The sequence below is a fragment of the Amblyraja radiata genome, chromosome 17 (genome assembly GCF_010909765.2).
Source record: "Amblyraja radiata isolate CabotCenter1 chromosome 17, sAmbRad1.1.pri, whole genome shotgun sequence".
In the NCBI taxonomy this organism is placed as follows: Eukaryota; Metazoa; Chordata; class Chondrichthyes; order Rajiformes; family Rajidae; genus Amblyraja; species Amblyraja radiata.
This window is the reverse complement of record NC_045972.1, coordinates 20,034,117-20,059,909: the sequence shown is the minus strand read 5'-3', so window position 1 is coordinate 20,059,909 and position 25,793 is coordinate 20,034,117. Positions and strand designations below refer to the sequence as shown.

Genomic DNA, 25,793 nt, shown 5'->3' with positions numbered 1-25,793 from the left:
AATGAACCAATCAGAGAACGCGCGGGCGGAGCCTGTGGGCCTTGACGTCTGAAACGACACGCGGTGTCGCCGCGGAGCCTGAAGTGAACGAGGTTTTAAAGGTGGACAAAAATGCTGGATAAACTCAGCGGGTGAGGCAGCATCTATGGAGCGAAGGAAATAGGCAACGTTTCGGGTCGAAGCCCTTCTTCAGACCAAAGATCCTATAGCTGTGCAAGATAGGCCACTCCTGCGAAATGCAATGGGCTGACGTGTAGTACGCAACGGAGCGGATCGTGGGCATTTGTTTCCGTCCATTTCAGTAACCGGCCCGACTCGCAGTGTAATCAACGTTGCGGGGGAAGTTTGTGTGATATAGGGTTAGATTCATAATTCTGTTAGTTCATAATTCTGTTAATTCTTGTTAAAGAATAAAATTTGACTCTGGTAATTTTCTTTTTTAATGTTTGTTAAATCATTTGGTCCATATCCCTCCAACCCTGTCCTATAGGGTGATTTCACGAAAGGTCACTGGAGCGTAAATCCCCACTCACGTGACCGAAAATTTTAACTGGGGGACAAGCGTCACTTCCGGTACATGTTAGTGAATGGGAAAACACGCACTTTCACACCCGTTAAAAACATCGAAAACGGCCAGGTTTTGAGCTGCAATTTACGGAGCCGGTCGGGGTGACCGTGAGGAACAGCTACCTAAATTTACAGTCCAAAAAAAAGATAGAAACTAAGGTAAATACAAGAGGGAGCTGAAGGTGTAAATACAGCGGAAGTTGATTGCCGACATTTTTCGTGGAGATTTAAAGATCCAAAATATGGGGAATTATCGCGTTTGCTCGCTGCATTTCATCAAAAGTGGCATTATTGGCTTTGTTATCTTTATTCATTTGTTATATGAAAAGTATTAAAAGTTAGAAACCCGTCAGTAAAATTGCAAAATCGCCCATGGTTCTCGGGTGGGTTTCAACATGCAAAATGAACACGCTTCTGAAGCTCCATTTACCATTTAAATAATCGTAAACTCTCAATGCGTTTGGAAATAAATTTTACTGAGATGCAAGCTTACGATTATTTAAATGGTGAATGTAGCTTCAGAAGCATTTTCATTTTTCATGTTGAAACCCACCCGAGAACCATGGGCGATTTTGCAATTTTACTGACGGGTTTCTAACTTTTAATACTTTTCATATAACAAATGAATAAAGATAACAAAGTCAATAATGCCACTTTTGATGAAATGCAGCGAGCAAACGCGATAATTCCCGATATTTTGGATCTTTAAATGTCCACGAAAAATGTCGGCAATCAACTTCCGCTGTATTTACACCTTCAGCTCCCTCTTGTATTTACCTTAGTTTCTATCTTTTTTTTGGACTGTAAATTTAGGTAGCTGTTCCTCACGGTCACCCCGACCGGCTCAGTAAATTGCAGCTCAAAAACGGGCCGTTTTCGATGTTTTTAACGGGTGTGAAAGTGCGTGTTTTCCCATCCACTAACATGTACCGGAAGTGACGCTTGTCCCTCAGTTAAAATTTTCGGTCACGTGAGTGGGGATTTACGCTCCAGTGACCTTTCGTGAAATCACCCTATTCATGTAGAAACATAGAAACATAGAAATTAGGTGCAGGAGTAGGCCATTCGGCCCTTCGAGCCTGCACCGCCATTCAATATGATCATGGCTGATCATCCAACTCAGTATCCCGTACCTGCCTTCTCTCCATACCCTCTGATCCCCTTAGCCACAAGGGCCACATCTAACTCCCTCTTAAATATAGCCAATGAACTGGCCTCGACTACCCTCTGTGGCAGGGAGTTCCAGAGATTCACCACTCTCTGTGTGAAAAAAGTTCTTCTCATCTCGGTTTTAAAGGATTTCCCCCTTATCCTTAAGCTGTGACCCCTTGTCCTGGACTTCCCCAACATCGGGAGCAATCTTCCTGCATCTAGCCTGTCCAACCCCTTAAGAATTTTGTAAGTTTCTATAAGATCCCCTCTCAATCTCCTAAATTCTAGAGAGTATAAACCAAGTCTATCCAGTCTTTCTTCATAAGACAGTCCTGACATCCCAGGAATCAGTCTGGTGAACCTTCTCTGCACTCCCTCTATGGCAATAATGTCCTTCCTCAGATTTGGAGACCAAAACTGTACGCAATACTCCAGGTGTGGTCTCACCAAGACCCTGTACAACTGCAGTAGAACCTCCCTGCTCCTATACTCAAATCCTTTTGCTATGAAAGCTAACATACCATTCGCTTTCTTCACTGCCTGCTGCACCTGCATGCCCACTTTCAATGACTGGTGTACCATGACACCCAGGTCTCGCTGCATCTCCCCTTTTCCTAGTCGGCCACCATTTAGATAATAGTCTGCTTTCCTGTTTTTGCCACCAAAATGGATAACCTCACATTTATCCACATTATACTGCATCTGCCAAACATTTGCCCACTCACCCAGCCTATCCAAGTCACCTTGCAGTCTCCTAGCATCCTCCTCACAGCTAACACTGCCCCCCAGCTTAGTGTCATCCGCAAACTTGGAGATATTGCCTTCAATTCCCTCATCCAGATCATTAATATATATTGTAAATAGCTGGGGTCCCAGCACTGAGCCTTGCGGTACCCCACTAGTCACTGCCTGCCATTGTGAAAAGGACCCGTTTACTCCTACTCTTTGCTTCCTGTTTGCCAGCCAGTTCTCTATCCACATCAATACTGAACCCCCAATGCCGTGTGCTTTAAGTTTGTAAACTAATCTCTTATGTGGGACCTTGTCGAAAGCCTTCTGGAAGTCCAGATACACCACATCCACTGGTTCTCCCCTATCCACGCTACTAGTTACATCCTCGAAAAATTCTATAAGATTCGTCAGACATGATTTACCTTTTGTAAATCCATGCTGACTTTGTCCAATGATTTCACCACTTTCCAAATGTGCTGCTATCCCATCTTTAATAACTGACTCTAGCAGTTTCCCCACTACCGATGTTAGACTAACTGGTCTGTAATTCCCCGTTTTCTCTCTCCCTCCCTTCTTAAAAAGTGGGGTTACGTTTGCTACCCGCCAATCCTCAGGAACTATTCCAGAATCTAAAGAGTTTTGAAAGATTATTACTAATGCATCCACTATTTCTGGAGCTATACCAGTATCTTTAATTCATTCATGCCTGTCGAACTGTTTTTATAAACGTTGGGATAGTCCCAGCCTCAACTAACTGCTCTGGCAGATTGCTCCATACACCCACCACTCTTTGTGTGAAAAAGTTACCTCTCAGATTACAATTAAATCTTTTCCCCTTCACCTTAAACCTTTTGCCATCTGGTCCTCGATTCCCCATACTCTGGGCAAGACACTCTATGCATTTCGTGCCACTTTGTGTTTCTAAGATTCCAGCATCTGTAACTCCCCGTGTCTTCATCTGTATTTTTAAAATAAATTATTATCTCATGTGTGCCTTCAATACAGAGGAGAGGCAAGCGTTGGAGGAGGCGGTTGTTGCGCGCTCGCTAGTGTAGGCGGCGCTGTGATGGGAGGAGCGGGGGCTGGGTCTGGGAACGACGGCCGTTTGCAGCGGCGCGTTTGAAAGCGCGGGCGATTTGTAGCGGCGGCGGCGGCGGCTCTTGCCGGGTGTGGAGGGGGGAAGCTCGGCGTCTGTCTCCGTCCTGTCCTGTCCTGGCCGCCGGAGCCCCGGCAAGCAAATGTAAGTCGGTTGCTGCATCTGTTGGTTTGTTGTACACGGACAAGAGCGCGCTAACGTGCACCAGACCGCGCCCACTCCCCGGGTTACGGATCCACTGCCCGGACTCTTCCTCCGGTAAATAAAACAAAACCCGCCTACCGTCGCTGCACGCATTTTGCAGCTGATCTGATCTTTCTGCACTAGGCGGATTTTTAAATTCGTGCTCTTGATGACATGCCTTTTTTCATAAACTTTTTTTGTTAATAATTTTAACCACTCAATAGTTTCATGGGGAAAAGCTTTACAGATATCCCGCCCTTTGTGTGAAAGAGGGTTTTTTTGTGTATAATTAACCATATTTTTGCTTTTATACTATGGCAGTCGTGCCGGATGCACCTTCATTTTCTTTTCACTAAAAAAAGACCCAAAGGCTAGATAAACTGCCCCATCAAGAATAAAGTATCTTAAATTTAGAGTGTAGAAAATGCTGGAGTAACTGAGCGGGCCAGGCAGCATTTCTGGAGAACATGGCTAGGTGACATTTCGGGTTGGGACCCTTCTACTTCAAACTGATTGCTAACAGTTCTGACTAGATTAGATAGCATACAAAACAAAGCTTTTCACTGTACCTTGGTATGTTTAAATAAGTTGTTAGTAAGTATGATGTGGGGATGACAGAGGCAAGGCTGCAAGAATATTCAGCGGTATACGTCCTATCGAAAAGACAGACAGGTGGGCAGAGGGGTGGGGTGGTTCTGTTGGTAAGGAATGAAATTCAGTCCCTTGCGAGGGATGACATAGAATCAGATGATGTTGAGTCATTGTGGATAGAACTGAGAAATTGTAAGGGTAAAAAGACCTGAATGGAAGTTATCTACAGGCTCCCAAACTAGCCTGGAGGGAGATAGGGTGCAAGTTGCATCAGGAGTTAAAATTGGCTTGTAACAAAAGTAATGCTATGGTGGTTATCATGGGAGATTTCAACATGCAGGTAGATTGGGAAAATCGGGTTAGTACTGGACCCCAAAAGGGAGTTTGTAGAGTGCCTCTGAGATGGATTCTTAGAGCAGCTTGTATTGGAGCCTACCAGGGAGAAGGCAATGCTGGATTTAGTGTTGTGTAGTGATCTGGATTTGATAAGGGAACTCAAGGTAAAGGAACCATTGGGAGGTAGTGTCCACAATATAAGTTTTAATCTGCAATTTGAGAGGGAGAAGGTAAAATCGGACGTGTCAGTATTGCAGTTGAACAAAGGGGACTATGGAGGCATGAGGGAGGAGCTGGCCAAAGTTGACGGGAAAGGGACCCCAGCAGGGATGACAGTGGACCAGCAATGGCAGGTATTTCTGGGAATAATCTAGTAGATGCAAGATCATTTCATTCCAAAGAGGAAGAAAGATTCTAAGGGGTGTAAGAGGCGACTGTGGCTGACAAGGGAAGTTAAGAACAGCATAAAAATAAAAGGGAAGACGTATAACATAGCAAAGATGAGCGGGAAGACAGAGGATTGGGAAACTTTTAAATATCAACAGAAGATAACTAAAATGGCAATATGGGGAGAAAAGATAAAGTACAAAGGTAAGCTAGCCAAGAATAAAGGAGGATAGTAAAAAGCTTCTTTAGGTTTGTGAGGAGGAAAAAATTAATTAAGACAAATGTGCGTCCATTGAAGACAGAAACAGGTGGATTTATTATGGGGAACAAGGAAATGGCAGACGGGTTGAACAGGTACTTTGGTTCTGTTTAAGAAGGAACTGCAGATGCTGGAAAATCGAACCCGAAACGTTGCCTATTTCCTTCACTCCATAGATGTTGCTTCACCCACTGAGTTTCTCCAGCATTTTTGTCTACTTTGGTTCTGTCTTCACTAAGGACGATCGGGTTAATTCCCAGGATGGCGGGACTACCATATGATGAAAGAATGGAGCGACTGGGCTTGTATTCACTGGAATTTAGAAGGATGAGAGAGGATCTTATAGAAACATATAAAATTATTAAGGGATTGGACACGCTAGATGCAGGAAACATGTTCCCGATGTTGGGGGAGTCCAGAACTAGGGACCACAGTTTAAGAATAAGTGGTTGGCCATTTAGAATTGAGATGAGGAATACTTTTTTGAATTTGTGGAATTCTCTGCCTCAGAATTCACTGGATGTATTCAAAAGAGAGTGAGGTAGAGCTCTTAGGGCTAGCGGAATCAAGGGATATGGGGAGGCAGGAATGGGGTACTGATTGTGGATGACCAGCCATGATCACATTGAATGGTGGTGCTGGCTCAAAAGGTGGAATGGCCTACTCTTGCGCCTATTTTCCATGTTTCTATAGCCATTCTCCCACCAGTTAGAGTGCGGTCCTGACCTACCAACTACTTCACTAGTGATGTTTGAGCTATCTTTAATCGGACTTTTTCTTGCGCTAAATAATATACCCTTTATCCTGTATCTGTACACTGGATGGCTTGATTGTAATCATGTATAATTGTCTTGTTGACTGGATAGCACCGATCATAAAAAGCTTTTTACTGTAGCTTGGTACATGTGACAATAATAATAAACTCATCTAATAAACCTAAGCATAACTGCCTGACAATTTGGAGAGATTGCCTCTACGATAGAGTAACACTTGGCACAATGTAAGTGTTTGCTTTCTTACATCTTAATTGATTTTATTTTGTAATTGTTTTGTCATAAAGGTTCGGGAGATGGATGGGTCGGAATACATTGTTAAGGTGCTTTCGAGGTTTCGAATGGGTGATTTCCCCAACTTCTTGAAATCCTGGGATATTTTGTCTGAAAGACAACTTCAAAGCGTGGAATTCACCAGAAACACGAGAAAAGACCTAATTTTGCAGTTAGCTGCACTTTGCAAGGTATTGTATAAAGTGGCTTGATGGTGGATAATGAATGATATTCTGTTGCAAGACGGATGAGTTGGATTTCTACAGCTGACAAACAACTATAGGCTAGTGTCATTCTCATTCTTTACGCTTTCATCTAAAACATTTCAACAGCACGTGAATTTTAGAATCTATTCAAGTGACTGAGAATTACTGACTTGCATGGTCTGGACAATGTCAGAATGGAGGTACTGTGTTTTGAAGTCTGCTATGACTATTAAGTGGTATGTTATTATAACATACCACTTAATAGTCATAGCAGACTTCAATAGAACGTTGCAAATGTGTAATATTGTGGGTTGCTAATCTACTTCGATAAGGTGAATGCCAGAGATGATCTCTAATCTATAAGGAGTAAATAGCAGGCAAATAGTGAGGAGAGGGCAGAGTGTTGTTAAACTTAGTTGCCTTTTCTAGGAGCTGAAAAATTAAGGTTCCTGGTATAGCTTTAAATGAACAACATTGATTATATAATTATATATAATAATTTTCATGACTATTATATATAATATATTGTATAATTTTCATGATAAAATAACCAGACATTAGGGATGCCATTGGTTACAGGATAATTGAGCTAACTCCCATGAACTTATTTACTACAAATTATCTAATTTGCAGGTTATGTAGCATCTGTGGGGATAAAAGATTTGTTGAAATTCTTCCATCAGAACCTGTGACAGAAAGAACCCTTAGTGTAAGGTTTCAACCTGAAATGTTAACAATTCTTTCCCACCCTTCCCACGGATGCTGCTTGACCCGCTGAGTTCTTCCTGCAAATTTGCTGTTGCTCCAGACTCCAACGCTTTCCGTTTCTTGTGTTTGCCATGAAATTATGCTTCACTATGAAACATCATCTGTGGAGAAACAAAGAAGAAAACAATAATATTTCTAGATAGCCTAAAGCTAATGGTAAGGTTAGTTAAAGATGAAAGGCATTTTTAGATTTACTAATTCTTAACCAGGACCAAGCTTCTTACTATATGGTACAATATTGTTCAATTTCCTCTGTAAAAATTAATTCTGGATTCAATGGTTTCCCAGTCAGGGCAATGTGCAAAGAAATTAAGCAGAAAGCAACCAATAGTCATTTGTGCAAGAGTGGGAAATATTTACATGTTCTAACTTTCCCCTCTTTCATTTTCTCATGATGGAGTGGTGCAGGAACACATTCAGAAATAAGAGTTAATAGTAGGATTAAACGAGAACTTACCAGTTTGAAGTTTGATCTGTATTTTATGAGGGATTACGTGAAGAAGCCCGCCACGACGCATGCGTGTCATTCTTCAAAGCAGCGGTGTGAAATCACAGATAACTGTAATGACTAAACATAGTAAGATTAGAGAAGAGATACCAGTTAAGTATATGATCAAGGGTGGGAGCGGAGGGCACGTAATCCCTCATCGTAACTCCTCATAAAATACACATCAAACTTCAAACTGGTAAGTCGTTTAATCCTACAATTTTACTTCGGAGTCACGTGAGTGACTACGTGAAGATTTTAAAGCTCTGTGATTTCATGCCGTGGAAACGAGTCCATGCATCACGTCTGCCTTGATGATTGTAGGAGGAATTGTGTTAACATAATTTGGACATGAATTCGACATTGAAATCATAAAATTTATTAACACAAAATTATAACCCCTTTTTATGGGTTTAAATTAATTTACAGAACTTAAAATTGTTTCTTCAAACGTTCCAGGTTTCATTACTGGTTTGTTGTAAAATAATTGGAATGTTTTTTCCCCAGACCATCCTGCTGCCTTGAGGATTTGGTCCATTGGTACATCCAACTGTATCGCTGCCGATGTAGCTGCAGCCCTGGTGGAATGAGATTTAAAAATATTAGTATCCACCCCAGGCTGTGTTAGCACCTGTTTCAGCCATCTTGAGATGGTCTGGACCGTCACTCTTTTGTGTGGTTGCTTGTGGCTGACCAAAAAGTGCCTTCTCATTGCCTCTTAGGATTTTCGTTTTCTCCATGTATAATGACAGATGTCTTACTATACACAGACGGTCATCTGTTGGGTATGACCTAAATTGTATATTGAGGCCTGCTGATCCCTGTCTGTTCTGCTTTACTAACTCATAGATATGAAACGTAATATTTTCTGTTGAAGTCATGTTGTCCAGTCTTAGTTTATGCAGTGACTGTATCCTCTGTGCCGTGACCAATGCCATTAGCATGACTGTTTTTAATGTCAGTCTGTGTAGGGACAGAGCTGTTGCTGGACAACAATTCCTGGATACCAATTCCTGAGCATCTTCAGGACAATACTTACATCCCATATTTGGGAGTACCTGGTTCTTGGGGGATTAGTATTAAAAAATTCCCCTCATAAGTTTTGTTACCAGTGGGTGAGTCCCAACAGAGTAACGCTCTGTCCCCTGCCATAGGTAAGTCGATAGGGCACTTCTGGCGCAGTTGATGGCACTGTAACTGAGCCCCTCATCATAGTGGAGGCCTGCCAGATATTCCAGAACAGACGGGATGTTCATGTCTCTGTAGGTGATGTTGTTTTTATGGCAGTACATCTCCCACTTCCTGATATAGACCAGATACTGTTTTTTGGTTGACTGTCTTTGGGCCGCCGAGATCATGTTCACTGTTCGGTCCGTCAGTCCCAGTTGTAGTAGAGGTGTTTTTAAACTCTACAAATTAATAAGTTCAAATGTTTATGGCATGGGTGGCTATCCCTTATGGGATGTAGCAATAAATCTGGTCTATGTGGGATGGTGATACATGGTTCTAATACCATGTTTAATACCACTGGGAACCATGGTTGAGTAGGCCAATCGGGTACTACCAAAATACCAGACGCAGAGTCTTGTATTTTCCTTAATACCCAACTGATGAGGCAGAAAGGAGGGAATGCGTAAATAAACAATTTCCCCCAATGCAGCGAAAATGCATCTCGCCGCTGCCCCAGGGTCTGGTTCCCATGAAACATAATTTGATAACTGGTGGTTAAGTCTGGATGCGAATAGATCGATATCTGGTGTTCCATATTTTGCTGTAATATCACCAAATACTTTTTTATTCAACATCCATTCGGTGTTTTCATTAAATTTGCGTGACCTGGTGTCTGCCACTAAATTTAGTCTTCCTGGTAGGTAAGTGGCTGATATCCAAATATCTCTCTGGATACACCATTGCCAAATTGTATTAGCCAGATTGTCACATGATGTCGATTTGTTTCCATCCATGTGGTTAATGTATGCTACCACGGTGGTATTGTCTATCTGTAGTCTAACATGCTGGTGATATGACCCAGTACAATATGACTTTAGGCCATGGAATGCACCCAACATTTCCAGGTAGTTTATGCCCACTTAGCCCGGGCGACAGATGGCACAATGGGCTAAGTGTTCGGCTGGCAACCTGAAGGTGGCCGGTTCGAATCCCGCTTGGAGTGCATACTGTCGTTGTGTCCTTGGGCAAGACACTTCACCCACCTTTGCCTGTGTGTGAGTGATTGGTGGTGGTCGGAGGGGCCGTAGGCGCAGAATGGCAGCCACGCTTCCGTCAGTCTGCCCCAGGGCAGCTGTGGCTACAGAAGTAGCTTACCACCACCGAGTATGACTGAGGAGTGAATGAATAATGCGATGTAAAGCGCCTTGAGTATTAGAAAGGCGCTATATAAATCCCATCCATTATTATTATTATTATTAGTGTGAGTAATAATGATGCCTCCTGAGCAGTCCATCTACCTCCACAGCTGGTGATGGTATTGGTGGCTCCCCACCCAAGTGCACTGGCATCAGTTTGTAGTACCATGGAAGGGTTACTGACAATGATTGGATTGGAACAAAGCCAGATGTAGTTTCATAGGTCTGTCAAAGTGACCTGCATTAATTTAGAGTGCTTGTATTTTTGCTCTCTGTAAGTTTTGGTAATGTAGAGGTCCAAATTGTGTGGCTGGAAAGACAGCCACCATTTTGCCAATTACTTTTGCTACCAATCTGATGGATGGTTTGCTGATGTCAATTAGGTTATTGCAAGCCTCTATTAAATCTCTAGCCTTTCCCTTAGGCAGAGTCACCGACATGTGAACTGAGTCAATGGTGAACCCCAAATAGTCCATAGTAGTGGAAGGCGTTAGTTTAGATTTAACTGGATGGATAATAAATCCCAGTTTTTCAAATAACTGTTTTGTGGCTGTTACAGTTTGTTTGGCCAATTCCAAAGTTTTGCCCACAATGAGTATGTCATCTAAATATGCCATGACCATGTGTTTACGTTTCCGTAGAAACGCTAGGGCTGGTTTCAAGATTTTTGTGAGCAGCCTGGGGCTGATGATAACCCATTTGGCAGTGCTTTATACTGCCAGAGTTGTCCCATCCAGTTGAATTTTAAGTAACATCTGTGGTCACCTCGTATAGGCACTGAATAGTAAGCATCTTTTAAATCGATGCCGGCCATGAAGTAACCTTTGGAGATTAATTGTTTAGCAGTAACAAAGGTTTCCATTTTGAAGTGAATATATTGTACAAATGTATTCAATTTTGTCAGATCTATGATGATGCGACAACCACCATCTTTTTTGTTTTTGGTAAATATATTGGACACGAATTCTAGTGGTTCGTGTTGAGTTTTCTCAATTACACCTTTTACGTAAAGCCGCTCCAGTTCAGCTTGCGCTTTTGATTTTTCTTTATCAGAAAGCACGAACATTCGGTTCGGTATATGTTGAACTGGAGGGCTGTACTTGTGTATAAACTCTATTGTATATCCCTGGATACTGCTTAAGATGTAAGTATCGGTTGTTAACATGCTCCATGCATTCAGAAAAGAGTGTAATCTCCCCCCAACCTCCATGCTCCCTGTATTTTGTAGGGAACCAGACCCACCTACCTCCATAGTTACCAGTGGCAGGTTTACTTCTTTTGTAGGTTCTTCGCTGCTGTTGTTGCGCTGGTGTCTGGATTTTCGGTTTGGTTGGCGTTGGAGGTCCCCGCATCTTCCAAGAAGGCCGGCCTGGGCCATGGCCTAAAAAAGACTCATGTTTTGAGTACCGGCCTTCGAGCTTTCACCAGTTCTGCTGGTGGGTGCGTAGGGGTGCTGTCTTTGGCTGTAGTGGGTTTTTGTTGGAGTCCCTTTTATTAGTCCAGTAGGTTCTCTCGTTCCTGCACCCCTTGCACACTTGTCTTTCCTTCTGCGGACCCCTCTTCCAGGTCAGCCCAGAACTGACCCGCAGTGCTCCCCTCTGATGAGGTAGAAGCACTGTGCAGCCCTTCAAGAGGTACTGCTGTGGGTTTATCATGGGGCCCACAGTGACCCGACTCCATCTCCTGTCACGTTGGAGCAAATGCTCCACACACCGCTCCATCCGGCTCCAGTGCTCTCGGTCGCTGGCCGCCCGCGGTTGTTCAAAGTCGGACTTCTCTGAGTCCACGACCTTGTTTGTTTTTGTGTCTAGCCTTACCGCCCGGCCGCTTGGATCTGGCCGGTGCGGAGGCGACATCGGGCACAGCTGATCCCACTATCGGTGATCCGAGTGCCGCTGGATGCCCGCTGCTCCGCGGTCCTCCCTCACCAGCTTTGTCGCAGACCTTGTCTTCTTTGTTTCCCGTTGGTTTCTCCACCTGTAATCAGCATGGGAAAACACAAAAAGACCGCAGTTCTTACCTGCAGGTCCTGGTTTAAATTGTCGCTACGGGGGAACGTCATTCCACCCCGCCTCCTGCCATTATCGACTTGTCAAAAGTCGACGGCCCCATTCTGAATAGTCTCCCGCCCGGCCGTGGTGTTCTGGCCGGCGCGGGATCAGAAATTGGCACAGCTGATCCCTTACGGGGCTTGTGCCTTCAGCTGCTGCTGGCTCCCGCAACTTCACGGTCCTCCCCAGCCAGCTTCACTCGCAGCACTTGTGGACACTATTTTGTCCAGCTTCCCCCCCTGTGTAAAAACAGCGCGGGGACAAAAACTACCGCAGAGTAAATCACTTACCTGCAGGTCGCGGTTTCAAACTTACCGCTGCGGGGGAACGCTCCACCCCGCCTGTCGTTTCGCAAGCGTGAAAGCGATATATGACACACATGCGTCGTGGCGGACTTCTTCATGTAGTCACTCACGTGACCTGTTTACCTGTTCTAACTTTCCCCTCTTTCATTTTCTCATGATGGAGTGGTGCAGGAACACATTCAGAAATAAGAGTTAATGAACATGCATGCCTGTAAACCGTATAATCAGTTCCAGGAATTTATGTCATGAATTGATCTGTCCTCACTGAATGAAACCAGTCAATGATCTGTGATTGCTGTTATGGCAAATAATGCATTTGAAATAATTTAGAACTGCTGTTTGCAATCATCCAACTGTACATTTTGAGTGTTGGTTTTTTTTAGACACTCCTTAGTGTGTTTTTAGTGAAACAGTGTGGAAACAGGCCCTTCACCACACCGAGACCACGCCAACCATCGATCACCCTTTCCATAATATCCTACTTTTTCATCCTCCCTCTATACATCAGGTCAATTTTTAGAGGCCAATTAACCTACAATCAACACGTCTTTGGGATGTGTGAGAAAACTGGAGCTCCCACAGTAAACCCACATAGTCAAAAAACATGTGCATCGCCCAAGGTCAGGATTGAATCTGGTGGTTTGCTGGTGGTGTGTGGAAGCAGCTCTACCAGTGCTACCACGGTGCTGCCTTTCCTGGTGATGCGTGTTGTATGCTCATTTGTTTCTAGAACAGTGAAAGATTTTATGGAACTTAATTTTTTAATACATGTCTCGACTTTTATTCTAGAATATTGGAGTAACTCTCACACAAGTAGCAGATTTAGAAATTATTTGTAAGTATTACTTTCCTTATCATTGCCTAATTGAATCTATGTCATTGTAATTATTATTTTTTCCAGTTTGCCCTCGTGCCAGAGGCAGTTATTCTGCTTTGTGTTCTGCATGAAGTGTTATCAAATATAAAAATTATTAATGTTTAAAAGATGGAAAGATTCACAGCATTCAGTTGTGAATCTGAATTGTGACGCCCCCACCAACGGGTCCCACTTGGTCTAGTACATAACTAAAACTCTGATCTTGTCATCTTCCCATTTGTGCGGTCTTTCTATTTGCGCAAAAACGGTTCATAGTAACGCTACAATTTTTCGCCAGTTTACTCACCGTTCTCCTATGCTGCGATTGCACCGTTTCATTCCGATCAGTTGAATGTCGTAAGAGTTAGCGAGGTTTAAAAAATCTTAAAACCCACGCGTGCGCAGATCGATCTCTTCTCCTGCCGTTCAGTGCCGCGCGGTTTAGTCTCTTCCCCTGTCACTCACCGGAATGGTCCGCCACTTCCTGCACCATCGCGTCTTTACTAGAGCTGAGGATGGCCGGCGGAGGTTTCCAACAGGACACAATTTTCGGATGGACCCGAAGCAGCCCAACATCGGAGACCCAGCCCAGCATCGGAGTCCCGGTGTAACGATAACATTTTTATATATTCCTGCCCAGCCCAGGATTATATAAAAATGTTATCGTTACTGCGTAGATTTTTCGAGAAGATGTCATTATACACAAACAAACACACACACGCATCGACATACAAGATCAGAGTTTTAAGTATATCGATGGGAGCAAACAGTAAAAGTTATTACAGTTTGTATAATGGTGAAAGGGTTAAAAATGCATTAAAACTTGGTGTATTGCTGTTAGGGGCACCAGAGTCTGGCCGCTTTTGTTTAGGGTTGGATTTATTATTATTATGATACTGAACAACAGTGAAAAGCTTTGTTTTGAATGCCATCTGATCAAATCAGATTGATGTAAGCATCAATACAATCGGGCCAAACTCAAGTACTGTAATGGCAGATTTTTATATAGTTTCAAGGATTTAGTCTTTTAGTCACTAGTCTTTTAGTCATTGAAGACGGGATTAGAAGATAATCAATACGCACCCACAAGCTCTCCACGAGACATTCAATGCCATCAAAAGACAAATCTTCCAAACAGTCTCTTGATTAATTTTTTTTTTAATTGTAGTACTAAAAACAGTAAGATATTCATCCAATCTTCTCCCTCTATAAGTACATTTAAATTCAATCGTGGTCTTGCTCGTGCATGGTCGAAAGCTATGACCTCTCCCCCATTCTTCTTCAAACTAAACTAGCTCCTAGGGAGTCTGCACCAGATCCTAGCCACAAACCACGCCCCAGACTAAGCATAAATCCCGCCCACATAATTACAGGCAGATAAATTAAAGGTACATGATTGCAGTTATGATATACCGAGTTAAGCTAAATGGCTACTACAAGTACAATAGGGAGGGGGAAAGGGAAAGTGCAGAATATAGTTTTCAACTTTATAGTGTAATACTTCCAGAGACAAAAGTCCAATGTTTGCAATGAGGTAGAGAAGAATTGGACTGCACCTTCGCTTATGGAAGAACCGTTCAGAAGCCTGATAACAGAGGGGAAGAAGCTGTTCCTGAGTGTGGTGGTTGCACTTCCAAGCTTCTCTATCTTCTGCCTGACGGGACTGGGGAGAAGATGGAATGGCCGGGGGTTGGGAAAGATCTTTGATTGTGTTGTCAGTTATACTGCAGATGTTCTTTGGTGTGCAAGTTCTTTTTTTAATCTGCCAATGACTGGTGTATTTTACCATACTGATCGACTACCATTAAAACTCAATGCTGTGCATCCATTTGTAAAACTTGATGAGAAACAGTGGAATTCATTCCCTTGTGGCTAGAGTGTAAGGAAATAGGATGTTGGAAATCTTGTTTAAATGGCAAGTTACTCATTAAAGAGAAAATAAGATTAAAATGTCCATGTTTTCTTTTCACAATGTTTTTTTTTTTTTTTGATTGGTTTGTCTTTTTAGATAATTGTAGGTATCCTCAAAAAAGAAGATGGGGTACCTATCAAATGTTTAATTCAAATGGTGAGAAAATTATATTTTACTCAGCCACGGCTCTGTGTTTTCACTACATTTAGCTGCTCCTTATCTGTTGCCGAGTCAGAACTCCTTGTTTCCTTTTCAGGTGTAGAAGAAGCAACATTATTTGACTTTGACGTCTTCAGAAAGAAGTTTAAAAAAAATCTCAAAATGCTCATAAGAAATGTAAGTTTCAAAGCTTAATAAATTGGAGATCAGTTATTGTGCCAGTTGTGAGCTTTACGGTTCTGGGCTTAATTAGGTCTGCTTGTGGTACCTTGTTCTCCAAAGCTGTTCCAAACCTGACAGCATTGTGTGATGCCAAGCCATCAGACCAGGGATATGCTTTTAAGATTCTGGCAGGTTAAGATATGGCAGGTTTCAGAAGAGAGATGTGTAGGAAAGAACGGCATATGCTGGTTTAAATTGAAGAATGCTGGAGTAATTCAGCGGGATAGGCAGCATGTCTGGAGAGAAGGAATGGGTGACGTTTCAGGTCGAGACCCTTCTTCAGACTACAGAAAAGAGATCATTGGCATGCTCTCAAAAATAGCTGAAAACAAAACTTGACAGCTGTCTATGTCATATCCCCAGGATTCTATTGGCAGTGAGACTGTCAAGGACGTCAAATGCTTGTAACAGAATGTCCACCACATTGAGAAACAAAATCGATTGTATTATCAACTGAATGTTTTTAAATGAAAATCAAATAAACTGCTGGAATTATTTTTTTAAATAGTTTTTTAATTAATTTTGTTAAACATTTTAAAACATAAAACAAACTTGTTTAATTAAATTGAAAATTACATCTATCCTTGCCTTTCTGCATTGAAGCTCTTCCTCTACATTCAAAAGTGGGAACTCATTGCATCAGTAAGAGGACAGATCTGTCTTAATTTCATTGGGCTGATTTTTTCCCCCCACATAATTCCTGGAGAATAGAAGAATTTCCACTGCCCTCCGATCAATACTTGCAATTTCCTGGCTGCATTGCAGAGCTCGGCCATTAACTTTGAGATGTACATGTTTGTGGACATTATTTATCACAGGGATGGCATTGGGAGATGGCAGAGATTGGTGGCAATTTGGTGATGAATTTATTGATATTACATAGAAACATAGAAAATAGGTGCAGGAGTAGGCCATTCGGCCCTTCGAGCCTGCACTGCCATTCAATATGATCATGGCTGATCATCCAACTCAGAATCCTGTACCTGCCTTCTCTCCATACCCCCTGATCCCTTTAGCCACAAGGGCCACATCTAACTCCCTCTTAAATATAGCCAATGAACTGGCCTCAACTACCTTCTGTGGCAGAGAATTCCAGAGATTCACCACTCTTTGGTTTATCATTGCCATTTACATGAAGATGCATTGAAAATTGGGACATGGATTTATATTAGCACTTCAGTCAAAGTTATTGTTCTGCTCCAGCAACAAATCCAATCAAAGCTGGAAGGGAAGGGTTGTTTTGCTATTGGAGGTGCCATCTGTTTCATTGGGTTGACAGGAAAGATCCCACACTGTTGTTTCTCAGAAGAATGGAGGAATTGTTCTTGGTATCCAAGCCAATGTTTCTCCTTCAAACAACATGGCAAAACACGTAATAAAACAATATCACATCACTCTATGCACAAATTGGCTCTACAGATTAGTTGGAACGTTTTCGTGAAATAACAATGTGATAATGCCAGTTTGTTTTCTAGAAGCACTTCACATTTCAGTTTGAACTGCAGTGCCCGTTGACAGAATATTTGGCATTTAGTAATAATACCAAGTGGCAAAAGATGATTGCCTAATCAATATCCAATGTTACTGGTTTTTCCAAAGGTGACTTTCAAAAGAGATTTTGCAATTGAATTGAGAATCAACTAAGCTTTAATGTTTGATATTGGGTTATTTTCCTTGTACGAAGCATGGAGCTTTTAAAAAGCAACCTTTTTTCCAATCTAGCAAACTGCATGTCCATTTTCATTTAAGTTTGCTGGCTAGTTTACTTAATATTTGTGATGTATTAGTTTTATCATATGTTTTATAAATTTTGTTTTGTGGCTTCCTTAGATCATGGTTAACATCGTAGAACATGGGGACGCTGTGTGGATCAGAATTGCTTGGGGTAAACGGCATTCCCCACCTAACCAGCAAAGAGCTTCATTTGCGGTCTACTACCCACAGACTCCTTATGTTTTCATGGCTAATCTTGCTGCACAGTTCAGAGTGTATGTTTCTCAGGTAAGAAGTATTTTGCCTATAAACTGGATTACAATAGAATCTGTTTCGGCCCGAAACGTCGCCTATTTCCTTCGCTCCATAGATGCTGCTGCACCCGCTGAGTTTCCCCAGCAATTTTGTGTACCTTACAATAGAATCTGTTGCTTTGACTCCCATTTTTGTTTTAGTATAATTTCTCATTTAGGCCTCTCAATATACTAACAAATAAAGGTAGGGGCATGAAGTGCAGTTATTCCAAGTTCAATCTCTGCATCGTTTTCTGAAATAATTTACGCCTTTATGGTAGATTACAAATTATACAGCTTTCTCCAAGATTCATTTTTGGGCCTTACTGGTAAGATCAGTATTTGGAGTCACAGTCAGACAGCATGAAAATTGGCCCTTGTGCATAAGATGCCCACGTCGATCAAAACGGCCATCTATACTCGACCTACCTGCCAGCGTTTGGCCCATATCCCTCTAAACCTTTGCTATGTACCTGTCTAATTATTTCTTAAATTATGTTATAGCGCCTGCCTCAACTACCTCCTCCTGCAGTTTGATCCATATACCCACCACCCTCGTGTGTGGAAAAGGGAGCCACTCGGGTTCTTATTAAATCTTTCCCCAATCACCTTAAAACTATGTCATCTGGTTTTTGATTCTTCAACTCTGATAAAAGACTCTGTGCATTCACCTTATCCAGTGTGCCAAGAAATAAAGTCCTAGCGTGCCCACACTCTCCCTATAGCTCAGGCCCTCGTGTCTTGGCAATTTATTCATTACCAATCTCTAAGTGTCCTTGAACTGAGCAGCTTGCTGAACCGTTTTAAGTATTTTGCATTATTGAATTGAAGTCACTTGTTGAGCAAACAAGATGCGGATGACACCTTTTCCCTGTGGAAGGAATTGTCTGAAGATCATAATTGAGCCATATGAATTTCTAAAAAAATGGTAGGTTTTTGGCCATCATTGCAAATAATTATAAAAATAGAACTTATTCAACAGATTGGGCAGCTTGTGCAGAAAGACAATTACCATTACAGATCAATGACTTATCAGTTCTTTATCCAATCTTCACAATAATCTTGCTGACCTACGGAAATAAAGCAGGTTAATCATCAGTGTTGTACAATATGCTACACCATGCAGCATTGTGTATGGGATTGATGTAGCACTTAAATTACTGGTAATGATGAAGCCTGGGTTAATAATCCAGAGACAACCTCCCCTAGAATTGTCTCTGAATTTGGCTCTGGAATTTGATCTGTTATCAACATGAATTTAAAAAAACCCAACTCGCAATTAGTAATTTAGAAATACAAAATACTGCTGTAAATATGAAATAAAAGCAGACAATTGGAAATATTCAGCAGCTCTAGCATTGTTTGTGGTGCAAAACAGTTTAACATTTCAGTTCATCACTTTTGACCTGAATTATCAACCTTTCTCCCTCTGCAGAAGGTGCCTGATTCAATATTCTCTGTTCTTATTTCAGATTTCCAACATGACAATATTGTTTTTTATTATTGCTGTTAGCTTTTTTAATTCTAGATAATCACATGAATTTAAATCCTAAAGCTAGCGTAGTAGGATTTGAGCTCTGGTCTATAGGTTACTAATGCAACAATTTGATCACTCACTGCCACACACCAAGATAGACCTTGTTGATTGATATATGCTGTTGAATCATCTGTGTTTTTGAGACAGTGGTCATCTATAGAATGCCCGAGATGTTAAGATGGGGAACCTTCAGAACCAGTCCTGTTGAGTTCTCCAATAAGTGTTACTGTTCTTAGGCAGAGATGTGAAAATCCAATAGTCCTGACTAGCCATTCCTGGCATAGATGGTGACACCTCTGGTCTGGTGTCTCCACCTGAGTCACTAAGAACACAAGCCAAAGAGACATTGTTTATGAGGCACCACCCTTGCCAATCTAAAACTTTGTTGAATAAAAAAAGGTGGTGGGGCTAGTTTTGTTTGTTGAAGATATAAATGCAATTTGATATCTTAATTTGAAATGACATTGAGTATTTGGTATTTTGTTTACTAAATTCTCCAATGTTTTAAACCTATCTTGCAGGGAATGAAACTTGATAATAAAGATAAGCAAGCTGTTCCTTTTACAATTATTTTTCTTTCATTGAAGTAGTTAGCTGCTTATCTTTGGAGATGAAATTTGAGTATAATTTTATTCCAAATATTCTAACCTTTCTGACCTTTTAACGGATTTGTAACAAATGCTTTACTCTTCTGTTTACCATTATAAAAAGGTAACAATGGAGAAACAATGCTTAAAGTGCAGATAATCATTTTGTAGAAAGCAAATGCACCTACATTTATTCCTTGCAATTGGTGTCCAATCGGTTGAGTGGGTTGGTGTACAAACCTCTGTGATTTTAATTATTTCTTTAATTTATGTGTTAAGGCAGTTTCAGTATATATTGAAACTTTAGCTATTTTTCATATGACTGAATCATATTTATCTACTTGTCATACTATTTTGGCATGAACTGTAATTTGAGTTTGCTGCTTAGACTGGTTTGTTCTTCATATGTTGGGCGCAAGCTTAACAAAAGGTTGCCCTTTCTTAAATTGGCTTAATTGTATTTATAGGCTCTGGTTGTTGCAACTGAACACGACATGCTCAAGGAGTTGGATCTTCGAGGTCATTGCTTGTATTCCCTCCGAGATATCGCTTTTAAAAGATTTAACCCGGTAATGCAAAGCATTATATTCTCCCATGGCAAGTTCCATAATTTTGAGCTGGGTTGATTTACTTTGTCTTGACATTTTTTTTAAAAATTAAAAAATCTACTCATGTCCCCTCTTTGCCTTCCCAACTCCTCCAAAGAAAACACCCAGTTACAATGAGTCAAACATTGCATCTGTTGTCAGATTATACTGATTCTGATCAGTAGCAGCAGTAATTGTGTCATTCAGGGATAGTGTTAAACAGGATCATTTACCCTGTTTAACACAATCCTGTTTTAAAGCTACTGTTGCCTACAGTATCTGCTCAACATATTTATAATATAAGAAACCTCACTCCATTAAATTCCTAAAGGGCCTGTCCCACTTGGGCGTCATTTGCGCGTAATTTACGCTACATCATTTACGCGTCGTGATGCGTGCGTGGTGACGTAGCCAGTCGCACGCGGCGCTCCGGGATTTTGGGATGTACAAAATCTTTGCGCGCCATCTGCGTGATGCCCTAGTGGGACAGGCCGTTTAGTCTGGTCATTTTGACATTTGACTCTTTAAATAACTCTTCCAAATGATATCCTCTCAAGCACCTTTAAGCTTTAATTTGTTAAAATTACTTGTTATAGGTATTTTATATTCTCTTTAATTTAATTTCAGGCGCTATCTGTACATCACAGGAAACCTCTACAACAGCTAAACTCCAGCCAGGACTCTGGTATTGTTTTATTTAGTATTTCTGTGCACATTATTCTCATTGTAACATCAGTTAAAGTGTTGAAAGTGAAACATTGCCGTGCTGAATTCCTGAGAATTATCCTATCTGAGAAGCAAAAATAAAACCTCATAATTGCTCAATATTGTATTTTGACATTCTGAGATGGACGACTGTGCTCCAGTATTTGTAGGTTCTTGTGCTGGTATTCCAGATTGGGATTTTTTTTTTTAAATGTTGGTTGTGGAGAAATATCTTGTAGTTGGGAGTGCAGGACATTTTAGTCGATGTCATCTACACAGTTGAGTCAGCAATGCATGCGAGTTATACTTCATCTTTGTGTTCATTTTTCAACAGGTAAGAGGAACTTTTAATCTTGCTGTAAAATTACAAATATTCACAGTGGAGACCTTTGCCTTTGGGCCATTTATGTATTAGTATACATTATTTCACAGATTAGAGAAAAATAACAGTGGAATGTTAGGAGATCCTTCCACGCCAGATATGTGCTAAAATGATAGTTGCCTTTTGTTTGAAGGAGCCAATGATTTGTACATTATAATCCTTCATTAACTCTAAAGGATCTCTTCAACAAAAGTTGAGTTAAATGTATTGGCTAAGGTCCTTGTTTCTCTTGGAAAAAGTCAGACTATTGGAAATCGTTAACTTGCTCTTTTATTTTTGTCCCCAATCTTTCCCCAATTAGCACAAGATGAGAGGATATCTGTAGAACATCTCAGAGAGAAAGAAGAGGCCAAAAGATTAACGACGGCAGCATTTGGAGAAGGATCACTACCAACACTGGAGGTGGTTCACTACAGGGTATGTACTGAATGACATTTTGATATTGATATATTTTTAGTACAGTCCACACTTTTGTTTTTGTGTATGTTTTGTTCAAAAGCCTTTGATCAGCTGAAGCCAGTGTTGACCAAGAATAATATCAGCAGGGAGGTGCTGATGGGTGCCCGACAGCAGGAATCGTACAGTTTTCTTCTCCCAGTGTAGTATCGAGAAAATATTTCATAAAAGGAAAAGATGCAACACTGCTTTGATTTTCCAGCTGTTTTGTTAACTACTTCTAATATGTTGTGTATTCTTCTATCAGCTGCAAACTGCCTTTAGGGATGAACGCAACACAGAGACTTTATCAGACAGAAAGAAACCATTCCGTTGTGTGGCAAAATTTTCTAGTCCAAATGTTCTTGAGTCATTGAGAGCACTACCAGAATTGGGTAGGTATATCACATTCTTACGTTCATCACCTCGTGTATGTTTATTTTCTTTTACCCCTCATTTGTAATAAAACTAATGCGGAATCTTCTTTAGTACTGACTTCCAATACCGCAAAAAATATTTTTCACAACCGTAGTTAATACAGAATCCCTGTGCATATTGAGTTTCATGTTGCTGAGGCTCATTTTTTAATATTTCAAGCTTCACTTGTAAATTTACTTTTGCCTGTTCAGTTTGAAAGCAATAGGTTAAAAAAATGAAGAATATTTGATTATTTTTTTTTGATAATAAACATGGCAATTTTGTATGTTTGTTTTTCAAGGGATTGCTGATGTTCCCATTTCAACCATGTTCAGCAGCATTCCAGAAAAGGGGAAAAATTATTTCAAGATAACAGACAAAAGGACTGCTGGGCATAATTCATCAGCCCCTTAACTCTGGTTTAAGTCCAAGGGTATTCTGTAAATACTTGTATGTTTCCAATGGAAAAATCTGTTCTCCTGTGTTGTAATATGCCTTTTGATAGCCCCTGTGTGTTAACCAAAATTTTGCACATCATGAATTAAGTGAATCTTTTGAGATTAATAACCTGAGGAAAGCAGTTCATAAATTCCTTTTTACTGGCGTAATGTTTCTTGTGGGAACAGTTTATTCATTTGAAGGCGAGGTTTTTTCCCCTACTCTTGGGTTCCCCTTGGCACAAGCAAGATAGTGTGGTATTTGAGGTTAGAGGTAAATAGCCCATTGAAATAACTGTTCAGACTGGGTGTGTAATAGTGCTTGTTCCAGGTTCGAGGACCTGTCATCATAAATCATTCCCACCCCAAAGGAGTAACATTTGTTACTGATATAAACTTCAATTAAATGATTGCCTTGTAGTTCATAGCACACTAATCATTCTAGAGACTTAAGCACAAAAATCTAGGCAGACATGTCAGTGCAATGCTAAGCGAGTTATGTATTGTTTGGGGTGCCTTCTTTTAAATAAAACTATAAACAGAATCTGTGCTCAGCAAATGGAAAAGATCCCGTGGCTGCTCTTTTGAGAAATACTGGGGAATAATTCCCAGTGGACGAGCTAACCCCTCACTTATCAGCATCACTTTTTTTTTTAAAATAAAACCTGATCATTTTGACTTGGGCATTCATGGGAGCTTGCTGGATACAAACTTGGCTTTTGGTCCCTATTGCAAAGGTTGTGTTTTTGTGTGTTCCTCATTAGTTCAAAGCCCTCTGGGACATAGTGACCTTGCTGTCACTATGAAATCGTTATTTTTCTGAGAATGTACCTGTATTTGCAAATGTTCTTCCACCAACCTATCCTTCCAAATCACAATGCTTGAACCTTCTCTGAAATTAATTATTAAATTTGGCATTCTTGCATCTTCCACCCTTAAAAATAATGAAACATCCTCTGCCCTCGTAATCTTAACAATCAGATTCAAGTAAGGAGCATTGTAGTAGTACTTCAGTCATGCACGATGACCTGACCTATTGTTGAATGGTGATATTTTACAGCTGCTTTATTTTAAATGAATACTTCATTGGTCTCCAGGCCAGTCATATTTTCAGTATCATTGATTTTAAACTAATTTAGTTAATCTACAATTTTAGCTGAATTAAGAAAATCAATTCTCTTGGTTTTTAAATATTTTTCCTGGCTTCAGCTTACTTTTGCAATGGTGTCTGATTGTACTTTATCTACTTTTGATTTTAAGATCACCAAATGATGATGTTCCATGATTTTTTTTCCACTAATCTACCAATTTTTTCTCTTCCCCCGTCTCCCCTAATTTTCTGACAGCATTTTTAAGCTAGACTCTTGTGAAATTCAACATACTAGCATCAGTGCCTTAGGACAATTTATATTTAGATATTGAACAATAACTGGAGAATTGGGACATTCAATCAAAGCTTTACTGCCATGGAATTTTCTGCTTACAGAAACTCTAAGTCAGTAGATTTGGGGGAATAAATGGTTGCATGCCATTTCAATTCTGCCTGCTGTCAAACTCTGAATTTGTGGGTTGGAATGTAATTGACTACAGTTCAAATTTGTGATTAGAAAGAAAGCAGACAGTTTAAGAGAATAATGTGTATTAGGAAACATTCCCTCCACCCACCCCCACCCCACCCCAAATAAAAAGCCTTTATTTTTGAGTTTAATGTTAAATAGCAGATTTTCTGCACATAGAATAATTCTTTGACTAGTTAGTGGATCTCAACAAAAAGTAATCAGTACTTGAATCTACTATTTCCAAACTTGTCATGCAAGGTACGCCCGGCGTGATTTACTTTTTTTTACCATGTTGAATGGGATTCTTGTGTTTAATTTTTGATGGAAGCCATGCAAATGCTGATTTTGTGAACTTTTGTCCTGTGGCTATCCATGCTTTCTAGTCTTGGCACTGAATAGGATGCTATTCAGTTTCCATAAGAATAACAGCTGAGTTCAGCACAGTTCATTCAATGTGCTGATAGCAATCCAAAATGGAACCTCTACAATTTGTCTTTTTAATTCTTGGCTTGAAGGCAATTTGCAAATATTACTAACTGTACAAGCTGAAGAAATGACCCTGGTCCTCCCTTGTTCACTGCTTGGATTACTTTGTGCATCAGTTATGATATTGGACATAAAGTCTCTATTGATGAAAATCTAACTGGACCACCTTGATAAAGCTTTTTTATATACAGTCTGAAACATTAATTGGAGCAAAAGTGATGCTTAATTTTCCTTCTACTTTTGAGGTTGAACTGAAATCCAGTTTGGCTTGTCTGTTCTGACTATACTTTAAAGTATTGTTAAAATTATTGAAATTATTTGCATGATAAGCCTTTGGATAATAAATTCTTGTGCTTGCTTGATCTCTGGTTTCTTTATCATGAGCAGAAAATGTTATGGCTCCTTAAGAGAAGTGTTCAAACTGTACTGAGGGAGGACTTGAGCCAGTTTTGATACATTGTCCATGTGCTTTTGAAATACAGCAAACCTAGCGGAGGAAATAGGTTGAACTATAGATTGGGGGAGAAAGAGGGATGATTGGAGGCTTTTTATTTACTTGATGGCTCAACATCCCACAGATTAACCATGGCAACAATGAATCATCTCCACTACGTGTACTTCATTCCATACTGCTTTACATTTAATGGCCATGTCTCTGAGCAGGAAAAGATGCGGCATGAAAACAGGCCCCTTCAACTATCGAGTCCACACCGACCAGCAATCACCTATCTCTGGATTTTACTCCCCTAGTTCTAAACTTCATCACCAATGAAAATGACCTCCATGTCGACTCTTTCAATCCCTTTCAGGGTCTTGTATTTCAATGAAGTAATCTCATTCATCTACAAAATATCTGATTCCTCCTGATTTATCAGGTATCTGCACACTGTGGGTGGCTCGATTGTAATCATGTATTGTCTCTCCGCTGACTCATTAGCACGCAACAGTCATTAGTCTTCTCAGCCAGGACAGAG

General features: G+C 40.7%; 1 protein-coding gene across 3 annotated transcripts; it reads left to right on the top strand.

Annotated features, from left to right (window-relative positions):
- The first annotated feature begins 31 nt into the window (after nucleotides 1-31).
- On the top strand, nucleotides 32-25,181 carry cenpn (centromere protein N). 3 transcript variants are annotated; one of them, XM_033035841.1, is made up of 11 exons: nucleotides 32-131; nucleotides 6,364-6,540; nucleotides 13,322-13,367; nucleotides 15,397-15,456; nucleotides 15,557-15,636; nucleotides 17,512-17,682; nucleotides 20,279-20,380; nucleotides 21,026-21,083; nucleotides 21,787-21,902; nucleotides 22,189-22,315; nucleotides 22,639-25,181. In XM_033035841.1, the coding sequence occupies exons 2-11, from the start codon at nucleotides 6,373-6,375 to the stop codon at nucleotides 22,749-22,751; spliced, it is 1,041 nt and encodes a 346-aa protein (XP_032891732.1). In that variant the 5' UTR covers nucleotides 32-131; nucleotides 6,364-6,372; the 3' UTR covers nucleotides 22,752-25,181. The 3 variants fall into 3 exon arrangements, with proteins under 3 accessions (XP_032891732.1, XP_032891730.1, XP_032891731.1); XM_033035839.1 differs by lacking the exon at nucleotides 32-131 and adding an exon at nucleotides 3,546-3,691; XM_033035840.1 differs by lacking the exon at nucleotides 32-131 and adding an exon at nucleotides 3,715-3,805.
- Nucleotides 25,182-25,793: the final 612 nt, after the last annotated feature.

Excerpts from the sequence above, each read along its gene's own strand:
- cenpn (XM_033035841.1), top strand. The coding sequence starts at position 6,373 with ATGGATGGGTCGGAATACATTGTTAAGGTGCTTTCGAGGTTTCGAATG. Across the intron at positions 6,541-13,321 it reads AGTTAGCTGCACTTTGCAAG|AATATTGGAGTAACTCTCAC; the intron begins GTATTGTATAAA and ends CTTTTATTCTAG. Across the intron at positions 13,368-15,396 it reads AGCAGATTTAGAAATTATTT|ATAATTGTAGGTATCCTCAA; the intron begins GTAAGTATTACT and ends TTGTCTTTTTAG.